The sequence below is a fragment of the Drosophila subpulchrella genome, chromosome 3R (assembly GCF_014743375.2).
Source record: "Drosophila subpulchrella strain 33 F10 #4 breed RU33 chromosome 3R, RU_Dsub_v1.1 Primary Assembly, whole genome shotgun sequence".
Lineage (NCBI taxonomy): Eukaryota > Metazoa > Arthropoda > Insecta > Diptera > Drosophilidae > Drosophila > Drosophila subpulchrella.
The window spans coordinates 6,083,508-6,104,215 of record NC_050609.1 but is presented as its reverse complement, the minus strand read 5'-3'; the positions used below and the strand labels follow the sequence as shown (position 1 = coordinate 6,104,215).

The window sequence follows — 20,708 nt, the reverse complement described above, 5'->3', positions numbered from 1 at the left end:
TTTTTCACACCAGCTGTTCGCTGGAGCCTGCGCTCTAGACCCTGGGGTTGATTGGAGTTTGGGAGTCGTACAGAGGAAGACAATAAAATTTGTTTGTATTGCCATCGCGTGCACTCGGTTTTTTTAGACATACTTTTAAAGAGTTAAACAAAGTCCAGTTTTAAAAATAAATATGGAGGATAGCGGCATCGACAGCGAGGACAGGCAATCCAACATATACGAGGATGGTGCAGCGGGACTGCTGGTAAGTATATTTGACAAAAGACAACAACAGCTGAGAGAAGGAAATGCAATTTTCCATTGCTAACTGGTAACGTCACTGCAGAAAACGGCCAGCGGAGCCCCCAAACATATGTCGGATCTGGAGTTTGAGGTGGCTTTCAGGGGTGCCGGCAAGGTTTATGCCCCCACGACCATAGAAATCGATGAAGAGGAGGAAGCTACCGGAGGTGGTCGAGGCCATGAGCCACCCAACACCTGCCGCATACTGCAGCGCAAACTGGAGCTGAAGGTCGAGCGTGCCCGGCGGAATTACACCCAGTTTCAGGAGGAGCAGGTGGGTTTTGGATCTACTCAATACAAGGGATTATCTGTAATAGATTATCCTTTTTTTTACGCAGGCCACAAAGACGCAGTCGTCCACTCTGATACCGATCAATCGACTTCCCATTCCTGGCGAACCCGAACACAAGCCCCTGGTGGACTACAAATCCGAGAGCAGTGACGAGGCCGAGGAGATCTCCTTCTTTCCGGCCCAACTGAAGCGGTCCAAGCGCCGCCAACAGAACCACGAACTGACTGATACCTTCAGCATACAGGAAATGACCATTGACTCGGATCTGGAGTCGGACGACAGTGCTGGCACCCAGAATCTCGAGCTCCTGCTGCCCTCCATGAAGACGACCATTTTGGATAAGTTCAAGGGCTGCTTCGGATGCTGGCGGCGAAGGTAATGCCAGGCGGAGGAGCGCAGGCATATCATCAGACGGTTCAGGCACAAATCACGTTATTGACAGGCACTAGCAACCTACGTACTTAATAATAAACTCCATTGCCACTACAGAGCTGTAAACATAGATTTATTTGGCTTAGTAAAATCCATTCGATAAATATTAATAAATACTAAAATAAATATGTTTTTAATTAACTTTTTGGAAAGTCTGGGTAATCATATTTAAGTTGCCGAAAGAAGTGTGTTATAGGAAATTGTTAAAGTTCACTCACCCATTTTTTGAAGATCTAGGTTCTCCAACTTTTGTCTTAGCTATTTCCAACATTTCGATTACAATTTTTTTATTTACAACTTTTATGTGAACATAATTTTACGCTGTTGCTGGAAGTACTGGAATGTGGTACAAATAAATTCGAACAAACACTATAAATAAATGTTCAGTCTTCAAATATAGGAAAATTCTTATGTATCTGTATTGAGGGTTAAGCAGACGCCCTGTAGTATCCAGTGACTCAGATCCTCTGAGGTGGCCAAATTGGCTTCAAATACCAAACCCACACCCATGGCATTTCTGCGCAGCGAAGTCGTATAAACCGGGGCCAGGAATGTATTCTAAGGAGAAAATTGAAAACAATATTAGTTAAGGTTGAAACATTTTAAGGACCAAGTTCATGGTCTCCCCCAATTAAACCGTCACTTCTCTCACTTCCCGAAAACGACCGGTATTTAAACTCGGAAACAATTAGCACAACAGTTGCCCCATTAGTTGGCTTGGGGGGTTGCGGAAGCTGGTGGTAATTTAGTGCGATGCATTTAAACAAATATCAACGTAGCCACGCCCCTTCCGTCCGTTCGCCGCCCCCTGGCATATGTAGATACAAGTGCACATTAGTACTTGTCACTGCCAGACGGCAGCTATCCTGGCTATCCCGACTATACTGGCTACCCCCACAATCCCACCCAGATCCCGAAACACCAACCAACCTGCAGCTTGAGACGGTGTGCCTCAATGGGCTCCACGGCGAGAATGGCCAGCTCCTCGACCAGTACCTTGGGATGGGAACGCGCCAGCTGATTAGCGGCCAAGTCAAAGCGCCCGCCCTCGATGTACAGACCGTGCACCAGGCAGCCCTGCAAAAAGTTGAGCGATTAAAATGCAAACAGAATTCCTAATTGCGAAATTAGTGCCAGCCCCTGAACCAAAATGGAGTTGGGTCATCGTTTTGCATTTAAGAGGAGGAAGTATCGCTCCAACTCACCGTTTCGGGACGCTCCTCCACATCGTCGGGGTCTGCAAACTTGGTTACGTAGGTGAAAAGCGTGGAGCGATCCAGCGGCCAGGCGTTGCGGCGACAGGCAATCTGAAAGGATGGAGCAAAAACACTCAGAAAATTGAAAACTTTAAAAAATTAAGTAGGATTATAAAAATATTTGGGAAGAAACCAAATTATTGAAAAAAGGTTTTTTGAACACATGAAGGCAATAAAGTTTAAGATTTAGAAATATTATCTCTTCATTGGAAATAGTTTTTTGAACCATATAAGTTGTAATAAATATCCAAATAACATTTAATAAAAAATCAATAATTATTTGTTCTTAAGATTAAGATAATTTCGTTCTTGAAATCGTGATTGATCTTATCCCTTAATTATTATTTCCCATGCTAGCGACTTCATTTTAGAGTGTACAGCAGGTGGCACCAGTAAAGGCGTGACAATGCAGACTCACCTGCACCAGGGCCGTGAGATAACTCTGCGGTATATGCAGCCCCGACAGCCACATGACCAGGGGCTCTCCTGAAAGCGTCCAGTATTTGTATTGGACGGCCCGGAGCTGTGCGAACGATAGAAAGGCTGATTAGTGGACACGGACACGAACTCACCTTGATTGATTTTGCGCTTAGCTGATTAATGAGCAGCGCGGCTGTGAAAGGACTGGTTCGAAGGACTCCTCGACACCACGCGACCCTTCTCGACTCACCCGCAAGTGCTCCAGCCAGCTGGCCAACTGTTTGCATGTCGCCGGCGCCAACTTGCTCCACGCGGCTGGCAGGAGGCCATTGAACAACGAGTTGGCAATGTTGTCCAGCACATTGTCCATGCCGATTTCGCCGGCAATGGCCTGCGGAGAGCATGCAATTAAATTAAAAGGCACAATGGAGAGGCACATGTGTGGGCGTGACTGCAGATCCTGGGGCCAAGACAAAGCCCGCCCGAGTTCATTTGCATTTGTAAATTTATTTTGGCAACAAAATGCCGAAGCCCTAGCTCGGGGTTGGGGATGGGGAACTCGATCTCCCAATTGGAATTTCCGCAATCTCCCCCAATCGCCCACATTCAAATTTGGACATTGTTTGCTTGGTCGCCAGCCAAGTTGGCAAATGCATAAACAAATGCAAAATGCAAAACAAGGCTGAAGGATTTATGTGCGGCCTCTATTGACAGCCCATATACGAGAAAATCCCTCTTAGTATATCTATATAGACTTAGTTACCTTTCGGAGCAGCTCCAGCGTCTTCTTGATCCGCACGACCAGCAGATTAAAGCGGTCCAGCTCCTGGAGCAGGACCACCCCGGTGGGTGACAGGCTCATCTGGATCTGTTTGCGGATGCGCCATGTCTCGAAGGCGGGAGGTAATTTCTTCAGTATACCGGCTGCCACTGAGTCGATGAAGTCGTCGCGACTGATTCCTCCAGTTCCCTCGCCTGGATGCAGCCAAAAAAATAAAATAGGGGAACGTCAGTGGGGGATTGTGGTGGTGGCAGGTGTCAGGACAAAGGCAAGGAAAATGGCGCAGTAATATATGCAGAGCCTGTGGTTTTTCCACTTGCCTTTTTTACACCATGTCTTTCCCGCCCCGCATTTCTGTTGATTTTATTAATTTTCCCCTTTATCTGGCAACCAAATAGAATTTTTTCCCTCTTTTCGTTCCCTGCTTTATTTTTTGTTAAAGTGTCAATTAGCAAATACTAAAGCTCATGAATATGCAAATTATCGGAATTTTTCAGGGAGCTACTCAATGCTTTATCGAGCATATTGGTGTATTCCCATTTAAGAAAATTAAGCCCGAAAAACTTGATGTAAACTTAATGCTAACTGGATATGAGCCTTTATTGGGATCACTCTGTTCTAAAGAATTCGCGTTTTGCTTTAATGACATTAAAAAAATACATAAACAAAATAAAGTATTAACCATATTCAATTTAAGTGAAATATTTAAATAACTTATTTAAGATTTACATTTTCACTAGGGCTATAACTCAGTGGTAGCGTCTTAAAAGTTCCCTGCAGCTGATTTTTTCTCCGTCGAGACCGTATCTTGGTGCGTATCTCGATGAATTGAAATAAAATGGTTAAACTCGATTTTTAATCAGTGGAAATATTTGTTCTTATTATTATTTTTATTTACACTAAATGGGCGATGGCGGGGTGGCTTTTCTGTTTACGCTGAATACTTTACCAGGATTGACTTCGGTCGGTGGTGTCCACTTGGTCACTTCATGTGTGCGAATATATTTAAAAAAGTATTCCAAATTGTATATACAATTATTTACAAGGCCACACATATATAAATATGCATGATTGTGGGTGGGTGATAGGAGTGAGTGGGGCGTTGGGAGTTGGAGCGTGGGACGTGGCATGGAAAGTGCACTATGTGATGGCGGTTTTAACACGTTTAAGCCCGTAACGCAAAATTATCGACTTTTGTGTGACGTTTTCACCATTTTTTGGTACTTCTGATGGCGGTTGGTGCGGTGAGGTTTGAACTCGATTCGCTGCGATTTGCGGCAATCCGATGAAAGTGAGTGAATACCAATGGGAGTGGGGATGAGGAATATATATATATAGGATCCATATATATATGCCTGTGCACTGCCCTCCAATCTGACACGACCCATGTGGGCTACGTGTGTGGTTCTATTTTAATTTTTAATGTGTGCATTGCTGTTGTGCGCCGGCAATAATGGCGCATGCAATAAAGTTAATTGCAAAACCGCAACTAATTAATTAAATTAAATTAAAAATTCAACATGCCAAAAATACAACATTGCATAGCAGAGCGTGTGTGCCGGAATGAAAATCAACAAGATAAAATGTAATAAACGGCTGACAATTGGCACACGTTTCATGCAAATTGAACCATTTACCATTTACCATGGGTGGCCGATGCTCATATCTATATTACATTATTATCATTACTTTTTTCCGATTCCAATTCCGATTCGAATTATCGGCGGATAGGCGAGCGAGGAGCCACTAGTGCGTGTGATAACCAGTGTAATATGTGGGTTTAGCGCTGTGCATGATGGGGATGGTATGGTATGGTATGCTATCTCTCGAGCAGATATGCCCGCGGGTGGATGTCGGTTAAATATTGGATGGAATCCCTGACCAGGATGGCCACTCACCAGTCTGCGGCTGCAGCTCAATCAAACTGTTCCAAATGTTGCGTGCCGCCATTGTGTAATAACCGATTTCCGCGTTCGGATGCAAACCAAATACATCCGGCTTGTTGACCAGCGGCAGTTTGTCGATGTGCGCTGTTATCAATGCATTATATATGTAAATAGCTCAGGGATATGGCTCCAAACCCTCTGCTCACCTATGTAGTCCTCTTTCAGTATGGTCTCTTCTTCCGGCAGGCAATAGTCCACATTTTCATCCTCGTAAAAGTGGAATACCTTGAACTCATCGAATAGGAAATCACCCATATACTCGTTCATATAGCAGTTGGTTATGCGTCGGTCGAAGTCATCGATGACCCGTCCTCCATACATCACCTCGCCAATTAGGTACTTCAAACTGTTCCACGGTATTTTACCCGTTCCACATCGGGTTAGGTAAGTGCGCAGGATTTCGGTGCACACTTCGAAATCCGTGTCGTTGAAATCGTACGCTATATTCCAGCCCAGTTTGTCGTACTTGCGACGCTCCTGCGGATGGGAAATGGTTACACAAATTAATCGAAGTGCCTCCAACTGGACGATCAATATCAATTTGCTGCAACTGCTGTTACTGTTACTACTGCTCCATCAATTGTGCAGCTTCACTCTGAAAAGCTTTCAGCTGCTAGAAATTAAGAGATTAATAAATAAACAACTCCCACACACTCGACCAGCTGGGCTCCATCTGTAAATAGCGATATCTACGGCTTCCTATATCTGGGTTCACTTACTTGGACGACGGCATGGAAGAAGGCTAGCACATAGACCAGTGGTCGGAATGCCTGATGCGGGCAGCTCTCGAGGCGCTCCTGACGCACTTTGAAGTACGTGGAGCGCAGATTCAGCTTGAGACCATTGGGTGGCTCGGTGACCACTGTAAGGCAAAGGGATAACTTGTTAGAGTACTTGAAAAAATATATGTCTTCTTCTGAATACTACAAATATTTATATCCCATAGATGTTCTCAAAGCTACAACAAATTCTCATGGTAAAATAATAACGGAATTCATTTCCCCTCACCTTTCAAGGACTTCTGCAGAATGCCGATGGGGAAGGTGGGCGTGGGATCTGTGGTTATCCACAGCCTAAAGTCCGGATGCGGATTCTCAATGCGGTCCAGATACTTCTCCAGCTCCCGGACGAATCTGATCAGCAAGTGTCCGTTCTGCAGCATCAGCCACATTCCTTGTTTGATAGCCCCATCCAGCAGACGCAATGCGGCCTTTTCCTGGCCCTGACCCAGCGAAATGTGGCAGAAGTTAGACATGCCGACAACAGAGTCCGCCAGTTTGATCAGATCATTGGTGGGATCCGAGCCGGCACTCAAGACAAAGCACACGGGTATCGTGCTGGAGGTCTGTTCGAATATGGCCGTGAAGCTAACCACTGGCGGCATGATATAAAACTCATCCATCGTTTCGACGATATATTGATTTATACTCCGGAAAATGCGATCCACGCGGAAGCAGCGCAGGAACATTAATTTCTGTGGGCGAGATGGGGGAGGAGGAAATCCTTGGGCTTTAGACATTTTAATACCCTCAAAATTACAATGAGCCGACGACAGCTCGTCATCAGTCCTCCATAGTTGGCCAGTAGCTGCTCCATTGTTGCTGTTGCTGTTGCCATTGGGTGTTGCCAACGGTTTCTGCGGTTTCGAGCACAACTCAAGTGCAAATTGGGCTCGCTTCGCTTGGCGCTGGTTTCAAGTGCGACTGCGGGCGCAAATTGCCGCTCATCTAATGGTTTGGAAAATTGATAAAATATGGTAATGCACACAGGCACAGACACCCAGAGAGACATCCATATATAGGGATACTGCCAGGCATGCTGGCTGACAAAAACAGGCTGCTAATAACTTGAGAGGAAAATGTGCGCCAAAGTTGCAGGACGTAGCAAAAGTCGAGTAAAACTAAACGCCCCCCCAAAAACCGAAGTGGTGTCCTTTTGGGTAAGGATATGGGTTTAGGTTTGCGCCTGGCTTGTACATAATAATCCACTAGAAGCGAGCATAAAGTACGAAATCCAATAACGCTCAATGGCAAACGGGCAAAAGCAACAGCAACTCAGGAGGAGCATCTGAAGACCGAGTTGGAGGAGCGGAGCAGCTCCCGGCCAGGACCACTCGAGGCTGAAAGCATGCAAAGCGAGTGGATGAATACACAGCAGCGGCAGGACGCAGCACTTGCCTGGAATGCATTGCATTTGATGTTGTAGTCGCCCGGACATCCCACCTCCTCAGGATTCTCCAAGTCGAACCACTGAACGATGGGCAGGGCACAGGACACAGGACCGAGTGGGCCAAGGACCAAGGACCAAGGACCAGTACCCGGTTCATGGGCATTCGGATGACGATGGCGATGGCGATAAGTGCAGGCAAAATGAGCGTCGGCAACGGAACGGAAGTCAGTGAATGCCACATGCCAGTCAGAATCAGAATCAGAAGCAGTTTCGTTCCCATCGACCATCCGAGTCCAAGTTGTTGGGTTTCGTTGTTGGGTTGGTGGTTGTTTATTGTTGTTGGGCCATCGTCAGTTTTGTTGTTGTTGTTGTTGTGCATTTTATAGCACCGTCCACAGAGGAGCAGTAGCAGCAATTTGATAACGGCATCGGAGTTGACGTTGACGTTGAAGATGATGCACCCAAGCGAACAGCGGGAAAATCGGAAAAGAAAATACAAAAATATGGAAAACATGAACATTTAACAGTGTACGGCTGAACCTCCATTGAGGTTCAAAAGCTGTGCGTTCTGGCCAGTTAAATAACGCTTAAACTATGTAAGCTTGGAAGATAAAAAGTAATATGAAACACTCTTTAAAAATGTTATTAATACCTACAAAAATAAAAATGAAAGGAGTTTAGAAAAAAAGTTAAAATAAATTAAATAAAAAACAAAATAAATATGAAAGAAACTTTTAAAAAATTTACAAATAAAAGAAATAAAGTAAATATGCAAATTGCAAAGATACAAATTGTTCGTAAAAAATGAATACAAATTCCACGAATAGCCAATTCCGTACAGCTCTTAAAAATTCTATTCTTAAAGTTAACTCAACCCACCTCCTTCCATTCGGTCAGGAAACGACCAAAGTGGTCTGGTAGGGTGCCAAAAGCCTCCGGAAAATCGAAGGCCAACTTGAGCACATCCTCCCAGCTCTTGTCGCTCAGCCACTTGCACGGATTGGCGCGCTCGCTCTTGGTCAACGCGATGCTGCCCTTGATGAAGAAGTCCAGCTCCGACTGCAGCAGGATGCCATCCCGCTGTGCCAATTTGGTGGCGATCTGGAAGGAGAAGAGCAGCTTGTGCCGTTCAAAGATGCCCGTGCAGCCATAGCAATAGACATTCTCCGTCAGCGTTTTAATGATGTTATTCAGCCGCTTGTTGAGACTAGCATCCGGTACAGCTTTTCGCAGGGAGTAAACAAAGACGTCCAAATAGGCTGCCAGAGCATACTGGTACATGCTATTAACCGTAGCCATGTCTGAGAGGGCAAAGAAGAGAACCGCTCCACGTTTGGCCGCCGGACGGTATCCATTTCGCAGCACCTCAATGTCCGCCGCCGTATCCGCTGCCAGTTTCAGCTGCTCCATGACAACGCCCGCCTTGGTCTTGGTATTTTCAAGGGTCTCTATCAGTTCCACATTATCCAGCATGTTGCCCGTCGAGGTGGAGAGTTCACGGAGCAGTGAGTCCTCCAATTGCTGCAGCAGCTGTTTGTTCTCGCTGGTCTGCGCAATCAGGGATTCGCGTTGGGCCTCCAGATCCGGACGTTCGGTGCCCACCACCACGCTTAGCAGCTGGTCCTCCAGTCCTGTCTGGGTCACTGTGTAGTTAATAACCAGCGCTTTGGCATACACAGCCGGGTCAAACTTGGGATTGGAGAACTTGGTGGTTAAGTAGACCCGGAAGCCGGGATCCCAGTCAACCTCCTTGTCGCCCAGCATGACGAACTTGCGACCACCCTGAATGCGAATGTTCTTCTGCAGAATGTCGTCGATCACCGGGTCTATATAATCGTCCACATCCTCAAAGAGAACAGGCGTTCCGTACATAATGGCCATCTCCAGCTGCTTGAGGAAGTCAAAGTCGCTAAAGGAGAGCACTTTCAAGTTGTTTCTGAACTCCCTCTTGCGAATCCACTGCAGTGCCTGCAGCTGAGGATCAATACAGAGCGGGAAGCGGGAGGCGCGCATGGTCAGGATGCCGTTCTGGATGGACAGCTCGTCGGGCGGAAGTCCCTCGTTGCTCCACTGTGAGATTTCCACGTCGGTGGTGAGATAACCGTCAATTTTAAACGGCAACTGTATAGGAATTCCCAGTGACACGATGTCCTCCAGCCAATCGTCAAAGACCATTGCCTTGCGGAACTCCCAGGTAAAAGCGCCGGTGTAGGCCAAAAACGAGGCACTGATCAGGCACACTCCCACGCTGTCGATGAGCTGCTGTCCCAGGCTGGCCATCTCCTTGCTCCAGCGGATCAACTCCGAAGTCAAGCCACTGATCAGCTTGTCAGAGGCAATCAGGCGACGCTCCGCCTGCTGCATCATTTCGGTAAGGGCACGCATCTGCTTCATGGATGTGGCATAGTTCTCATTCAACTGGCTCAGCTTCTCCTCCAGCTTTTGGATCTCCCCGTTTAGATGGTTGAGCAGCTTGATCTGAACTTCCTGTTCTTCCACAAGGAAGTCCAAACGTTCCTTCTTGGGCTTGACTTCTTTGTACACATCGAAGAATCCCAGGACAGCTCGGACGAATCTGAGTAATCCTGCTCCGGCCACGGAGATCTTGCCCATGTCATCTAGGTTGCCAGTCTTCATGTGCTGCCGGCACTGGGTTATCTGCTTTTGAGTCAACGCTTCGCAATCCATTTCCATCAAGCTCTTCAGGAAGTTCACGTCGCTCATCATTCCCTTAGCACTCTTCCAATTTATCTCCTTGTATCCTTTTAGAATAGCCACACATTCACAAACCACTTGCACGGCGGCTGGTGGCGTGGCAAAGGATCGAATCTCGGTAATCTGCGCCTTCTCGAGCTGGGATAGAGCCAACCTGGCCTCCTCGAGGGCCGGCATCGCCTCAGCCAGGATCTCTTCGGCCTCGTCCTTTTCTATGGCAATCTGTTTGCCCTTGATCTCCACCTCAACGGATTTCTCCGATGCCTCAGCCTTCTTGACGTTGGCTTTTTGCGTGGATGACTCGATGGTTACCAGCATGGCCTCGCACTCCTCCGAGGCGACAGCCACGTTTTTCTTCTGCTCAGTGACAATGATCCGCAGTTCGTCGATTTGCACGGAGGCCTCCTCGATTTTTTTTATACCTTCACCGAGACGCGAACGTTGTTGGGTAATAAATTTGGCCTTCTCCTCTGAAAAAAAGTTTATTATTGTGTACAACTTTGAATATATACTTTTTCTACATACCCAACAATCCTCTGTAAGTGTTTATATAGTCGAGATAGTGCTTGGGGGTCACGAAATTGTTGCGTCTCAGTTTGGCCAGATAGTCCTTCGAGTACTGCTGTATGGTGGTGTGCACATGGACCACATGCTCGACGATGGCATCTCGATGGTCGGCCGGAATCAGGTGGTGCTCGGTCAGGAAGAGCTTGGCCACGGCATACAGAGCCTGCCGAGGCCACGGGAACACCCAGTCGATGTAGGTACTACCAATGAGACCCGGGAAGTTGCGGCACCGATTGCGGAGTGCATCGCCAGCCGGAGACATGCAAAGGACCACGTGCAGATTTTCCGCACAGGTGCGCAAGAAGTAGCCCCAAACTGCATCTCTGGGGGAAGAAAAAACGTTTGCAGTGAGCCTTTTATGATGGTTGTTACTCCTCTACTCACTTGGAAGCCGAAACTCCATCCTCTTCGGCGAATTTGCGCACTTGGTTAACAATGCCATCTTTGTCTTCGTCAGCGAACAAGGCTGGCACTTGACCAACCGTCAGAATGTTGTTTATCAACTCAAGGAAACCCTCCTCGGCCACCTGAGAAAAATGGTGATAAGTTCCATTTAGTTTTCAGTACTTTCAAATATATCAAAAAGACCTCACCTGTGCTCCCGTGAATAAGAACACGACCTTCTTCCGCTTCACACCCGCTATGGTGTAAAGGACTTTAAGGTCTTCGCGGAAGGCGGCCTCATTGTAGCCCCGTGAAATGGTGATCTCAAAGACATCGCATTCGGCGGCAAAGGCAGCCAGCCGGGTAATGCACTTCTTGCCACTGCCGCCGACTCCAATGAGCAGCACATGACCACGATTCATGCGCAAGGTGCGATGGACCCTAGTTAAATGCTCCAGACAGTCCTCAAACAGGACCAAAGTCATCTTCTGTTTGCGCTCGCAATATTCCTCTAGGATCTCGGTGAACAGGAAGTAAACAGAGTTGTAGTCCAACAGATCCTCGTACAAACGGGCCTCTGATTCGTTTGTGAAGTTGCGGAAATCGCCAAAGAGCAGTGGATCCCGCAAAACATAGTCCTTAAGCGATAGTATCACCTGGGGTGCTTCTTCGCCCTCCTCCTCCTCTTCGCCTTCTTCCTCACCGAAATCGTATTCCGCCTTGGACGGTTCGTAGAGCAGGCGAGCCTGTGCCTCAGCTTCCGCCGCGGCTGCATCTATGAATCCATGTTCCTCTTCGAAGGATGGAGGAAAACGATCTGCTACCTCAGCAGCCAGATTACGTCGCACATTTGATATGTCCTAGAATTTGGGAATAGTATTTAGGATTATTGGTTTTTTCTGAAACTATTTTCGATCATAACTTCTTTATTCTAATGTTATTATCATCATACTAGGAACTTTTCCGTATATGTACTTCTATGAAAAGCTCTTGCCTTAATCAATGAATATATTGTTTTATACATTTTTTATTAGTTGGAATTAATTATCCATTTTCTTCCTGATTTCATAAATTTCAAATAGGATCTACTTACATTATCGGCTATCAGTCGGTCGCATATGATCCTGGTGTACTCGTTTCGCCAGACCCTAATGAGATCCCTCAGGCTCTTAAAGCAAGTGGGTTCGATCAGAAGCAGTCCCGCGAAGATGCGCGACAGATCCTTCAGATTAAAAATGTAGTGGAACTTCGATGGGGTCGGTGGCAGGTCCACAATCACCATCTGTGGGTCAGGAAGCAATTAGCATAAGCGAGCCTAACCAGACAATGGCCATGTATCCGGCACACACCACAATCACCCCACACAGACCCCCGGACAACCCTCACACAAATCAATTTTATCTCGACTAGCAATATGCGTTCACAAGGGTTGTCGGGAGGGCTTGCCACACCCACACGCCCTTTGGGGACATTGCCAAGTTGCTGAATTTACAGCCATTATCGAGTTGCAGCCGCCGCACCAGCAGCGCGCGCTTCTGAGTAACGGCAATTCTATTCAAATAATTCATTTCACTCCATTTCGTGGCGCATTAATATCCTTGCCCCCGAGTGTGTAAAGAAGACATACGAACTAGGAGCTCCTCCTGGTGGATGGTCAAAGAGGGAGGGCAGGTGTGAGTAAATCATTTTTGCCCCCCCCTACATTTTTCGGATATGGAAGGGTTCTAGAAGTAGTTTTCAGCTACCCAGGCTGCTTGTGGCAATTGCGGCGACAAATGCATTTTTATCTGTACGCAATGAAATGCGATAATATTTTAGTGTCAACAATTGTTAAAAGGACCATAAACTAATGCCTCGGTGCCCCGGTGCTCCAATGCCACGCCCACAGCCTGCGAAAAGAGCCATCTCTCTACAGTTCAATACTTGAACATAATCAAATTTCGCTCCGGCCAAGATATTCCACCAGAGATAGGCAAAACGAGCACGGAGCCCCAGATACAGATACATCCACATCCATAGTCGGAGGCAGAGGCCCAGATACAGTCAACTAGGCAGCCGTCGAGGCGGGTGACCATTGTGAGTGGAGGAGTGGAGTGGTTTTGGAGTGGAGTGATGGTGCTAGTGGTGGCGGTGCACGAACGGGTGGGTCGTCTACGGCGACTACGGCACTGAGTTGCACTCGAAAAACCAATGGAGCAGCTACGAGATTGAGAACAAGGACGATGGAGAGGACGAAGCCCGACGTCGCAGTGCATTACAGACCATTGAATAATTTCCATTTTCATTGTACAGCAGGGGGAGGGGAGAGGGGGCGTGAGGATTGGGGCGGGGCAAGTGGTGGGCGGCACGGCAAAGCAGATTATGAAAAATTGTCGTTATTTGCATATGTAAATCGAATTTCATAAAATTTGTGAGAGGCCTTAAAGCATTATACAGGAATTGATTTCTTCTACTGAATTTCCACTGAATGCAGTCAAGGTGTTCTTTGATATAGGAATAAATTCAACGAAAGCCAGATAAATATATGCAATAGAATATGTTTACATGGGTGTCACAGAAATATCTTAGATATCAGTGAATGTCACAAAAACTCGTTTTCTAATCTTTTAAGTAAGTAATTTAGTAGTAGCAGTATTATATTTAAGAAACCCTTGGACTGCAATTATCTTTTGGTTGAAGAATAAATTTTAACTGCTTTTTATAAATATTTTAAATAAACTAATTAATTAGAATAAAATACCCACATACCTTAAAAAGTTTCAGTGTCATATGGACAATCATGTCGGCTATCATCATATACTGTTCCTGGAACTTGACGTAATGCATGTGGCCCTTAAAGATGGAGGAGTATATCTGGATGAGGGACTCATCGTTGGGGAATATGATGTTGTAGGTGGAGAACATGCTGATAAACCGCGGATCAACCTCGTTCCTACCGCCACCCGCCGTTCCCATGGCTGCGTAGAAGGTTAGGTCCTTAAACTTCTTCCAGTTGAGATCCTTGTCGCGGTCGTACATTCCGCCGCGTTCGAAGAATAGCTTCAGCAGGGCAATTGGCTGCTGAGTGCCATATCTGTGGGGGAGGGAAAAACGGGAAAACAGGATATGGAACCGGGGTTCGTCACTCTATCACTTCTGCCACATAACGACGCGAACTCACTCATCCACCTGCGGCATGTTCATGTCATCAATAAAGCAGGCAATTCTCTTGCCCATCGGTGGTCCGTACGTATCCTTGGTGCGTTTCTCCACGGCCGCCTCCAGGGTGTGCTGCACATCCAGCGACGAGGTTCTCGATGAAAAATTAATATTGAGTATGACCTGAAAGGGATGCGAAAAGGATGGGGTCGCCATGTTAGCCGGGAACGCGACGTTTGTCAGAGAGATTTTTCAATTACGTTGACACTCGGATTGAGATTGCGCAAATATTGCATGATGGTGGCCGTCTTTGATGTACCAGCCTCGCCCACAAGCAGAACGGGTCGTTTGATCTGGGGATTGGGGGATAAATGGAACCGAAATAGGGGCAAACATTAATAAAGCATATCCCGGAAGCTGGGAGTAATGACATCCCCAAACATCCCGGCTCCACTCACCTCGCTCATCAGGCTCAAAGTTCGATTCGTTCGCGTGTTGTCCACCGTGGGCACCAGGATCTCGCTGAACTTCACCTGGGGGTCGTGCGTATACGGCAGCACCACCCATTCCCAAGCCTTCCAAACGTTATCCTTGACGTCCCAAAAGTAGTCGTATAGCGTGGGCTTGCTCTGTGGAAACTGTCCTCCGGAAGCGGGATTCTCCGGCGTGTCCTGGACCAGCGGGAAACCGGAAATGCGCTTCATATACTCATCGAAGACGGGCTGATGCTTCTCAACCAGACAGGCTCCCATGGAGCCGTAGACGGCCTGCAGAAAACAGCACTCTAGGCTGTCCGTATTGTAGGTTTGCGCCACTGGCTCATCGTAGTTCTTGCTATCCATCACGAAGTTGGGCAGCAAAGCGTCGTAGAGGTTGCAGAACTGAGTGACCATGTTAAGGTCCGTCTGCATGATGACCAGCTTCAGGGGATTGCCCTGAGTAGTGCCATCCAGACCCTCCAGAATAAAGGCTATCGACTGCGTGATGATCTTCTCGAAGAAATCGTTTAGGAGTTCCCGCTGAGGTTCCGGCCTGGTGAGAACCCATCGCTGCCAGTAGGGACTGTAGCGCAGATTCTTTGGATCCACGTACACCATTCCTGCACGGGACACAGTGGCCGGAGAGGCGTAGTTCAGGTTGCCCACCTCGAAGAGCAGGGCACAGTAGTTCTCCAGACGGATGCGCTCGCCGTTCGCCAGCGTCAGCAGCTTGTTATCATCCATCACCGAGTTCATGTTCTCGATCCACAGGGCATCCACATCGCCATCGAAGCAGGCATAGCGTCGCTCCTGTCGGTGGGTTGGTATTGGGTTGCATTAGCCTAAGTGCGTTACTCAACGCCTGTCACCGGAGTTCTCGTCGCCACAACGCCCCAGTCAGCTTACCAACCAGGAATGATTACTCTGCAGAGCCGAATGCATGTGCTTGGATGCAAAAATCAGCAGGGACTCACTCGTTAAAAAATATCCGGAAATCGTATAGAAATCTTTTCGAAAATTACCCTACAAAAATTAATTTATGCAAAAGTGCATATGTATATAACCACTATAGAGTTTTAAATATTTATAAACAATAGTCTTTTTATACCAGTTATTTTAAAATTATCATATATGTTTAAATTAAGCAAGAGCTTAACTACTAATAATCTTAGTGTTTTAAACAAAAAGTTGAATATTTTCGACAATTTCCAAATTACGTTTTTTAACTAGCGGTAAATACAAGAAGTCTTTTCTATCCCAACTAAAAATGAGTTTATTCAGTTAGTATTAAAATTAAAAAATATTTATAATTATACAAAATTAATTTATGTTATAATATACCATACTGAATGTCTTTATACATTTTTTCCCAATAATTTAATATGATACATTTTTTTGTTCTTAAAGGAAATACAAAATGATAAAAATCATATGGACTTGGAATTTCTTCTGAAGCGCATATGCCCTATACTGGTTTTTTATGCAGTCCCGGCTTATTACTGTATGAACGCGATTTCCGCATGAATGATGCGGTGCAACCACCAAGCACATGCATTTGAGCCCGAACGCGAAATGACATTGAGCGTGGTCGTTGTCGGATGCGGATTCGCTGATGCTGCACTTTAATTCCCAACGGGTTGGCACCCGCACCTGCCGAGGTGTTTGGCAATGGTGCCACCCTAATCCCACCCCATAAAAAACCCCACCTTCACGTACCTCGCGCTCGATGGGCTTATTCATTTCACGGAATATATTTGAAAACAATCCATCAATCCAATCCCTCGTTTCCATATCCAGAAAGCCGTATAATTCAATCACAGAACAGGCCTGCAAAAGATAAACATAGAATATGTGACGATAAACATACTTGCATATGGTCCAATAATACTTGATTAAAGTTCAATGTACGAATGTTTTTGGTGACTTTTGACCGAAGTTCGATTGCTTCGTAATGGCAGTATCAATGTTTTTTCAATATTGCTTCAAGTAATTACAGTCCATGCAATTGAACAATTCCACAAGCACTTAACAACTCAGATTTGCCAAAGCGAAATGCGAAAAACAGAGAACTGCAATTTGAAGACAGGACGAGGCCAAAGGACATGCACCGAAGCTCATAAAGGGCGGAGGAAACTAAATGTGCTCGCAGGGGGAGGCAATTTGTGCGCCTGAATTTAGGTTTACGGAATGGGATAGGATGGGATGGGTGCCAGAGGTCCACTTACCTTGGGGTTAAGCACAAGGCACTTGGTGGGCAGGCCCATGTGGGTCTGCGCCTTGATCAGGGCATTTATGACGACAGTTTTCCCGCCACCTGTTGGGCCCACCAACATGGTCGAGTGCCGGGTCATCATGGTCTCGTACATTTGCACCACTTTGTCCTCCTGCCAGCCAGTCCGCCAGGGTTTTTTGCCAAAGGACGTGGAAGGCGTGGCCATCGTTGGGATTTAGTTGTCATAAATGATGTTGGCCGAGCACCCGGGTGACATCGCATGTCCAACAGTTGTCCATTTCCGGCAGGAGGTGGCCGACATTTGCGCAACATTTTGTTTGATGAAAGTGGCAAGGATTTTTGCCAGGAGTGAAGTTCGAGTACAGCGTGGATGGAAGAGGGAACAAGAAATGGAAAATAGTATTAGTGAAAAGTGTCGGCAGTTGGAGGGAGGAGCAAAGTTGAAATTGGAAATGGAACGGAGCTCCTCCGAAGCCTGGGTAAAATGCTTTGTAACATTTCCTTCATTTGCGATTATGCGACATGGCGCAATTTACAAAGTGTCAAAGTGATGGTCGCCAGGAGAGTGACACGGCTGACTGTGTTGGTTTGTTGCCTCTGTCAACACGCCAGTGACGGGGCAAAAACTTGTGGAAGGACGCACCTGATCGGGTAGCAGAATGTAGCCATCATTGACCAGGACATGACGCGTGGCAGCATTAAAATCCGGATAGCCAATGCGAGGACAATCAATGCCCGGAAACAGATCCTTGATAAGTCCCAGGAACAGTGGCACATCCTCGAACACAAACTTCGGAAAGTTCATGTCACGCAGCACTCGCATAAGGACCACCGCCTCTGGAAGATCCTCCGATTGGCGCTTCATCACTCCAGCCATTCGCAGCACGGAGTTCAGGGATCTCAATCCCCAATCGTAGTGACACTGCTTCGAAAGCTGCGCCTGCGCCAGGGAGTACAGTACGGTCATCTTTTTGGCCAGCACTTTGGCGGTCAGGAAGCCATCGGAGAATAGGGAGATCAGGCAAATCAACTCCAGATCGGGTTTGATGCAAGTCACTGGGCGGAACAAGGCCTTCACAGATTCTGGCAGCTCCGTGCGACCAGCGTAGCCAGGATTCATGGTCACAAACACGCCACATTTGGGATCCAGATGAATCTCAACGCCTTCAAACTGAAAAGCAAGAGTATTAAAAAGAGTTAGAGACCTGAGTCCTAAGACTACATACCACAAAGCGATCCAGTTTTCTTATCAAACCATTCCTGATGGTCTGCAACTGCGTGGATATCACACTGAGTACTGATATGTCAATCCGATTAAACTCATCGAAGCATCCCCAAGCGCCGCACTGGACCAAACCGGAGAGTATAGTGCCCACCGCCCGGTAGTCCATGCCCTCGCCGCAATTGGTGACCACACAGAGGAGTCCCATGGCCTTTGCCAGATCCTTGACCGTCTCGGTCTTGCCCGTTCCAGCTGGTCCAGCCGGAGCACCGCCCAGGTTCATGAGCAGCGCTTGTGTGATGGTCAGGTAAATACGATCCGTGAGGGGTGTGATAACCAGGCGACCATTGAGACCCATGTACTCGTAACCAAAGTCAAAGCTTCCGGAGCATTGGAGGACATGCAGGTTGTCGTAGAACTTGACCCAGTAGAAACGCAGCTGGCTCTCCCAACTGAATTCGGTGGCATCCAGGACATTGTCCCTGACAAAGTTGTCAATGATATCCCTTGCATGGACATCCACGGTGCACTGGGCCTTGAACTTGAGACGATCGTTGCGCGAGAGATTCGAACGCACTTTGAGGACCAGCTCCTCGATCTGGTAGTTGTTCTTGCCCAGGAAATCCTTCATGGCCCTCATATTACCGTGATTTTGTGCCTGGTCAAAGGCCTCCTCCACCTCGGCGGTCCACCAGACTTGACTCGCCGCCAATCCCACCATGCCCTGGTAGTTCATTAGCCAGTCGGGCCTGCGGACACAACAAAGTGGAAATCGAAAGTGCCCAATGACTGTCAATTTAATACAATTGGCCATAAATATGCCCGGCCATGCGCCCCACGGCTTAAACAAAATAATAAATCGCGCGAAATGACAAAATTATACAGTTCCAGTGGGAGTGGAGAGAAGGAGTCGTCGGAGTCGACTTCCCACAATGTAAATCGCCGGCCATAAAAGGAATTGGCTGCCGAAGTGTCACTCTGGTACCAGGGATGACTTCCTGCCGCCCCCCCGCCAACCGAAGGATGCGAAAAGGAAGCGGAAGGACAGGACAGGAGGCATAAAATATGTTTTATGCCCAGCTGACGGTAGCACTTACCTTGAAATTTGCAGATCTGTGCCAAAGTCGTAGATGGCCGTCTTGTTTATGAAGCGGTTGGAGCGGCGCATTTCATCCAGGACATCGTTCATCCAGTACTCCACGCGTCCTACTGCCCGGGCTGTATTTCATCCCCCCGCAAGAAGAGATGATGGGAAGAAGGGAAACGAAAAGAAAAGACAATAGCCGCATAAATAAACCCCAGTTGCCAATATCAATAAGTGTTATACAACAAACAATAAAGCAACAACAATGGCAATGAGAACCGAGGATGTGCCCATCTCCATCTCCATCCCCATCCCCAATCCCATCTCGATGAGGATTCCGATGCCGATGCCAACTGCGACTGGCTTCAAATTAATTAAAAGAAATTGGCCAGCCGGCAGCCAGCAGACAATATTGCCATAAAAAAGTTCAATTTTAAAATTGGCAATCAGTGCGTTGATGCTGGATTGTCCAGGATCCGTTTCCCGAATCGAATGGAGCGGACCAGAGCAGTACCTACCGGAATGGCGGAACTCCATGACCTCGCCCTCGCTGGAAATCATGCCGGTAACAATCGTCTGGCTTCCCTCCTTGACCAAACGCAGCGACTTGATATTGTCGTACATCTGAAAATTGCAAAATCAATGCAAACGGATAGGGGGCCGGGGCCGAAAAAGAAAGAAAAAATATATACATATTATTTATAAGCCAAATAAATTCATAAAAATTTACCACGGCTCAAGCGTCCCATGCATGTGTTGCAGAAATTGGCGTAATTTCCGCACATGGACATTGGCCAGAACGAATAAACAGTGACATTAACTTTTATGGCAAGACTCTCCACATATATATATATATACACACGCCCCGTTGTACATAAAAATAATGTCACTGGCAGTTTGGCGAATCTGTTGTTGTCACCACCAACCAGGGCAACACCACCACCAACGCCCACCAACTTGAAGCCGGGCTCCCCCAATACCAAATATCAGAATAACCCACCCGATACCCACCTTAATGATGTGGTTCTGCACTGCAGATGGCTCACTGCTGCCCAGGATGGAGAGCAGCTCATCGGTGGATATGAAATAGAAACGCGGAAAAATGCGACGCTTCGAGTCCAAATATTCGTTTAACGACTTCTGACAATTTTCCAAGCCAATGCCCAGGCCCTGTATTTCCACTAAGCGACCGGGTATTGTACAGAATGGCACCACTAACGGATTTTTGGCACAATCGACCATGATCTGCAATGTAAGAGGAAGAATATGTAGCCAGGAAGCAGAAACCAGTAAGCAGAAAGCGGCATC

The 20,708-nt window shown here is 47.0% G+C and overlaps 2 protein-coding genes across 3 annotated transcripts in view; one reads left to right on the top strand and one right to left on the bottom strand.

The window, feature by feature from the left end:
* Positions 1-36: 36 nt before the first annotated feature.
* LOC119545644 lies at positions 37-1,132 on the top strand. The gene is made up of 3 exons (XM_037851361.1): positions 37-244; positions 326-556; positions 621-1,132. Exons 1-3 carry the CDS (start codon positions 173-175, stop codon positions 951-953), a joined length of 636 nt encoding a protein of 211 aa, XP_037707289.1. The 5' UTR covers positions 37-172; the 3' UTR covers positions 954-1,132.
* A 174-nt stretch (positions 1,133-1,306) lies between these two features.
* The window catches only part of LOC119546552 (dynein heavy chain 10, axonemal), a 34,897-nt gene continuing 15,495 nt past the window's right edge, over positions 1,307-20,708 (bottom strand). The window contains exons 21-47 of one of the 2 annotated variants that reach the window (XM_037852915.1): positions 20,412-20,645; positions 19,919-20,024; positions 19,414-19,534; positions 18,321-19,065; positions 17,738-18,265; positions 17,087-17,245; positions 16,578-16,688; positions 14,841-15,671; positions 14,643-14,735; positions 14,405-14,565; positions 13,993-14,317; positions 12,338-12,526; positions 11,454-12,104; positions 11,245-11,387; positions 10,819-11,183; positions 8,458-10,763; positions 7,587-7,658; positions 6,418-6,883; positions 6,129-6,271; positions 5,556-5,886; positions 5,362-5,493; positions 3,446-3,657; positions 2,933-3,073; positions 2,681-2,785; positions 2,212-2,313; positions 1,937-2,083; positions 1,307-1,564 (exon numbers count right to left, since the gene is read on the bottom strand). In XM_037852915.1, coding sequence (XP_037708843.1) covers positions 1,415-1,564; positions 1,937-2,083; positions 2,212-2,313; positions 2,681-2,785; positions 2,933-3,073; positions 3,446-3,657; positions 5,362-5,493; positions 5,556-5,886; positions 6,129-6,271; positions 6,418-6,883; positions 7,587-7,658; positions 8,458-10,763; positions 10,819-11,183; positions 11,245-11,387; positions 11,454-12,104; positions 12,338-12,526; positions 13,993-14,317; positions 14,405-14,565; positions 14,643-14,735; positions 14,841-15,671; positions 16,578-16,688; positions 17,087-17,245; positions 17,738-18,265; positions 18,321-19,065; positions 19,414-19,534; positions 19,919-20,024; positions 20,412-20,645 — 9,069 coding nt within the window. In that variant the 3' untranslated portion in view covers positions 1,307-1,414. The remainder of the gene's footprint in view (positions 1,565-1,936; positions 2,084-2,211; positions 2,314-2,680; positions 2,786-2,932; positions 3,074-3,445; positions 3,658-5,361; positions 5,494-5,555; positions 5,887-6,128; positions 6,272-6,417; positions 6,884-7,586; positions 7,659-8,457; positions 10,764-10,818; positions 11,184-11,244; positions 11,388-11,453; positions 12,105-12,337; positions 12,527-13,992; positions 14,318-14,404; positions 14,566-14,642; positions 14,736-14,840; positions 15,672-16,577; positions 16,689-17,086; positions 17,246-17,737; positions 18,266-18,320; positions 19,066-19,413; positions 19,535-19,918; positions 20,025-20,411; positions 20,646-20,708) is intronic. The other variant, XM_037852923.1, reaches the window with a different exon arrangement.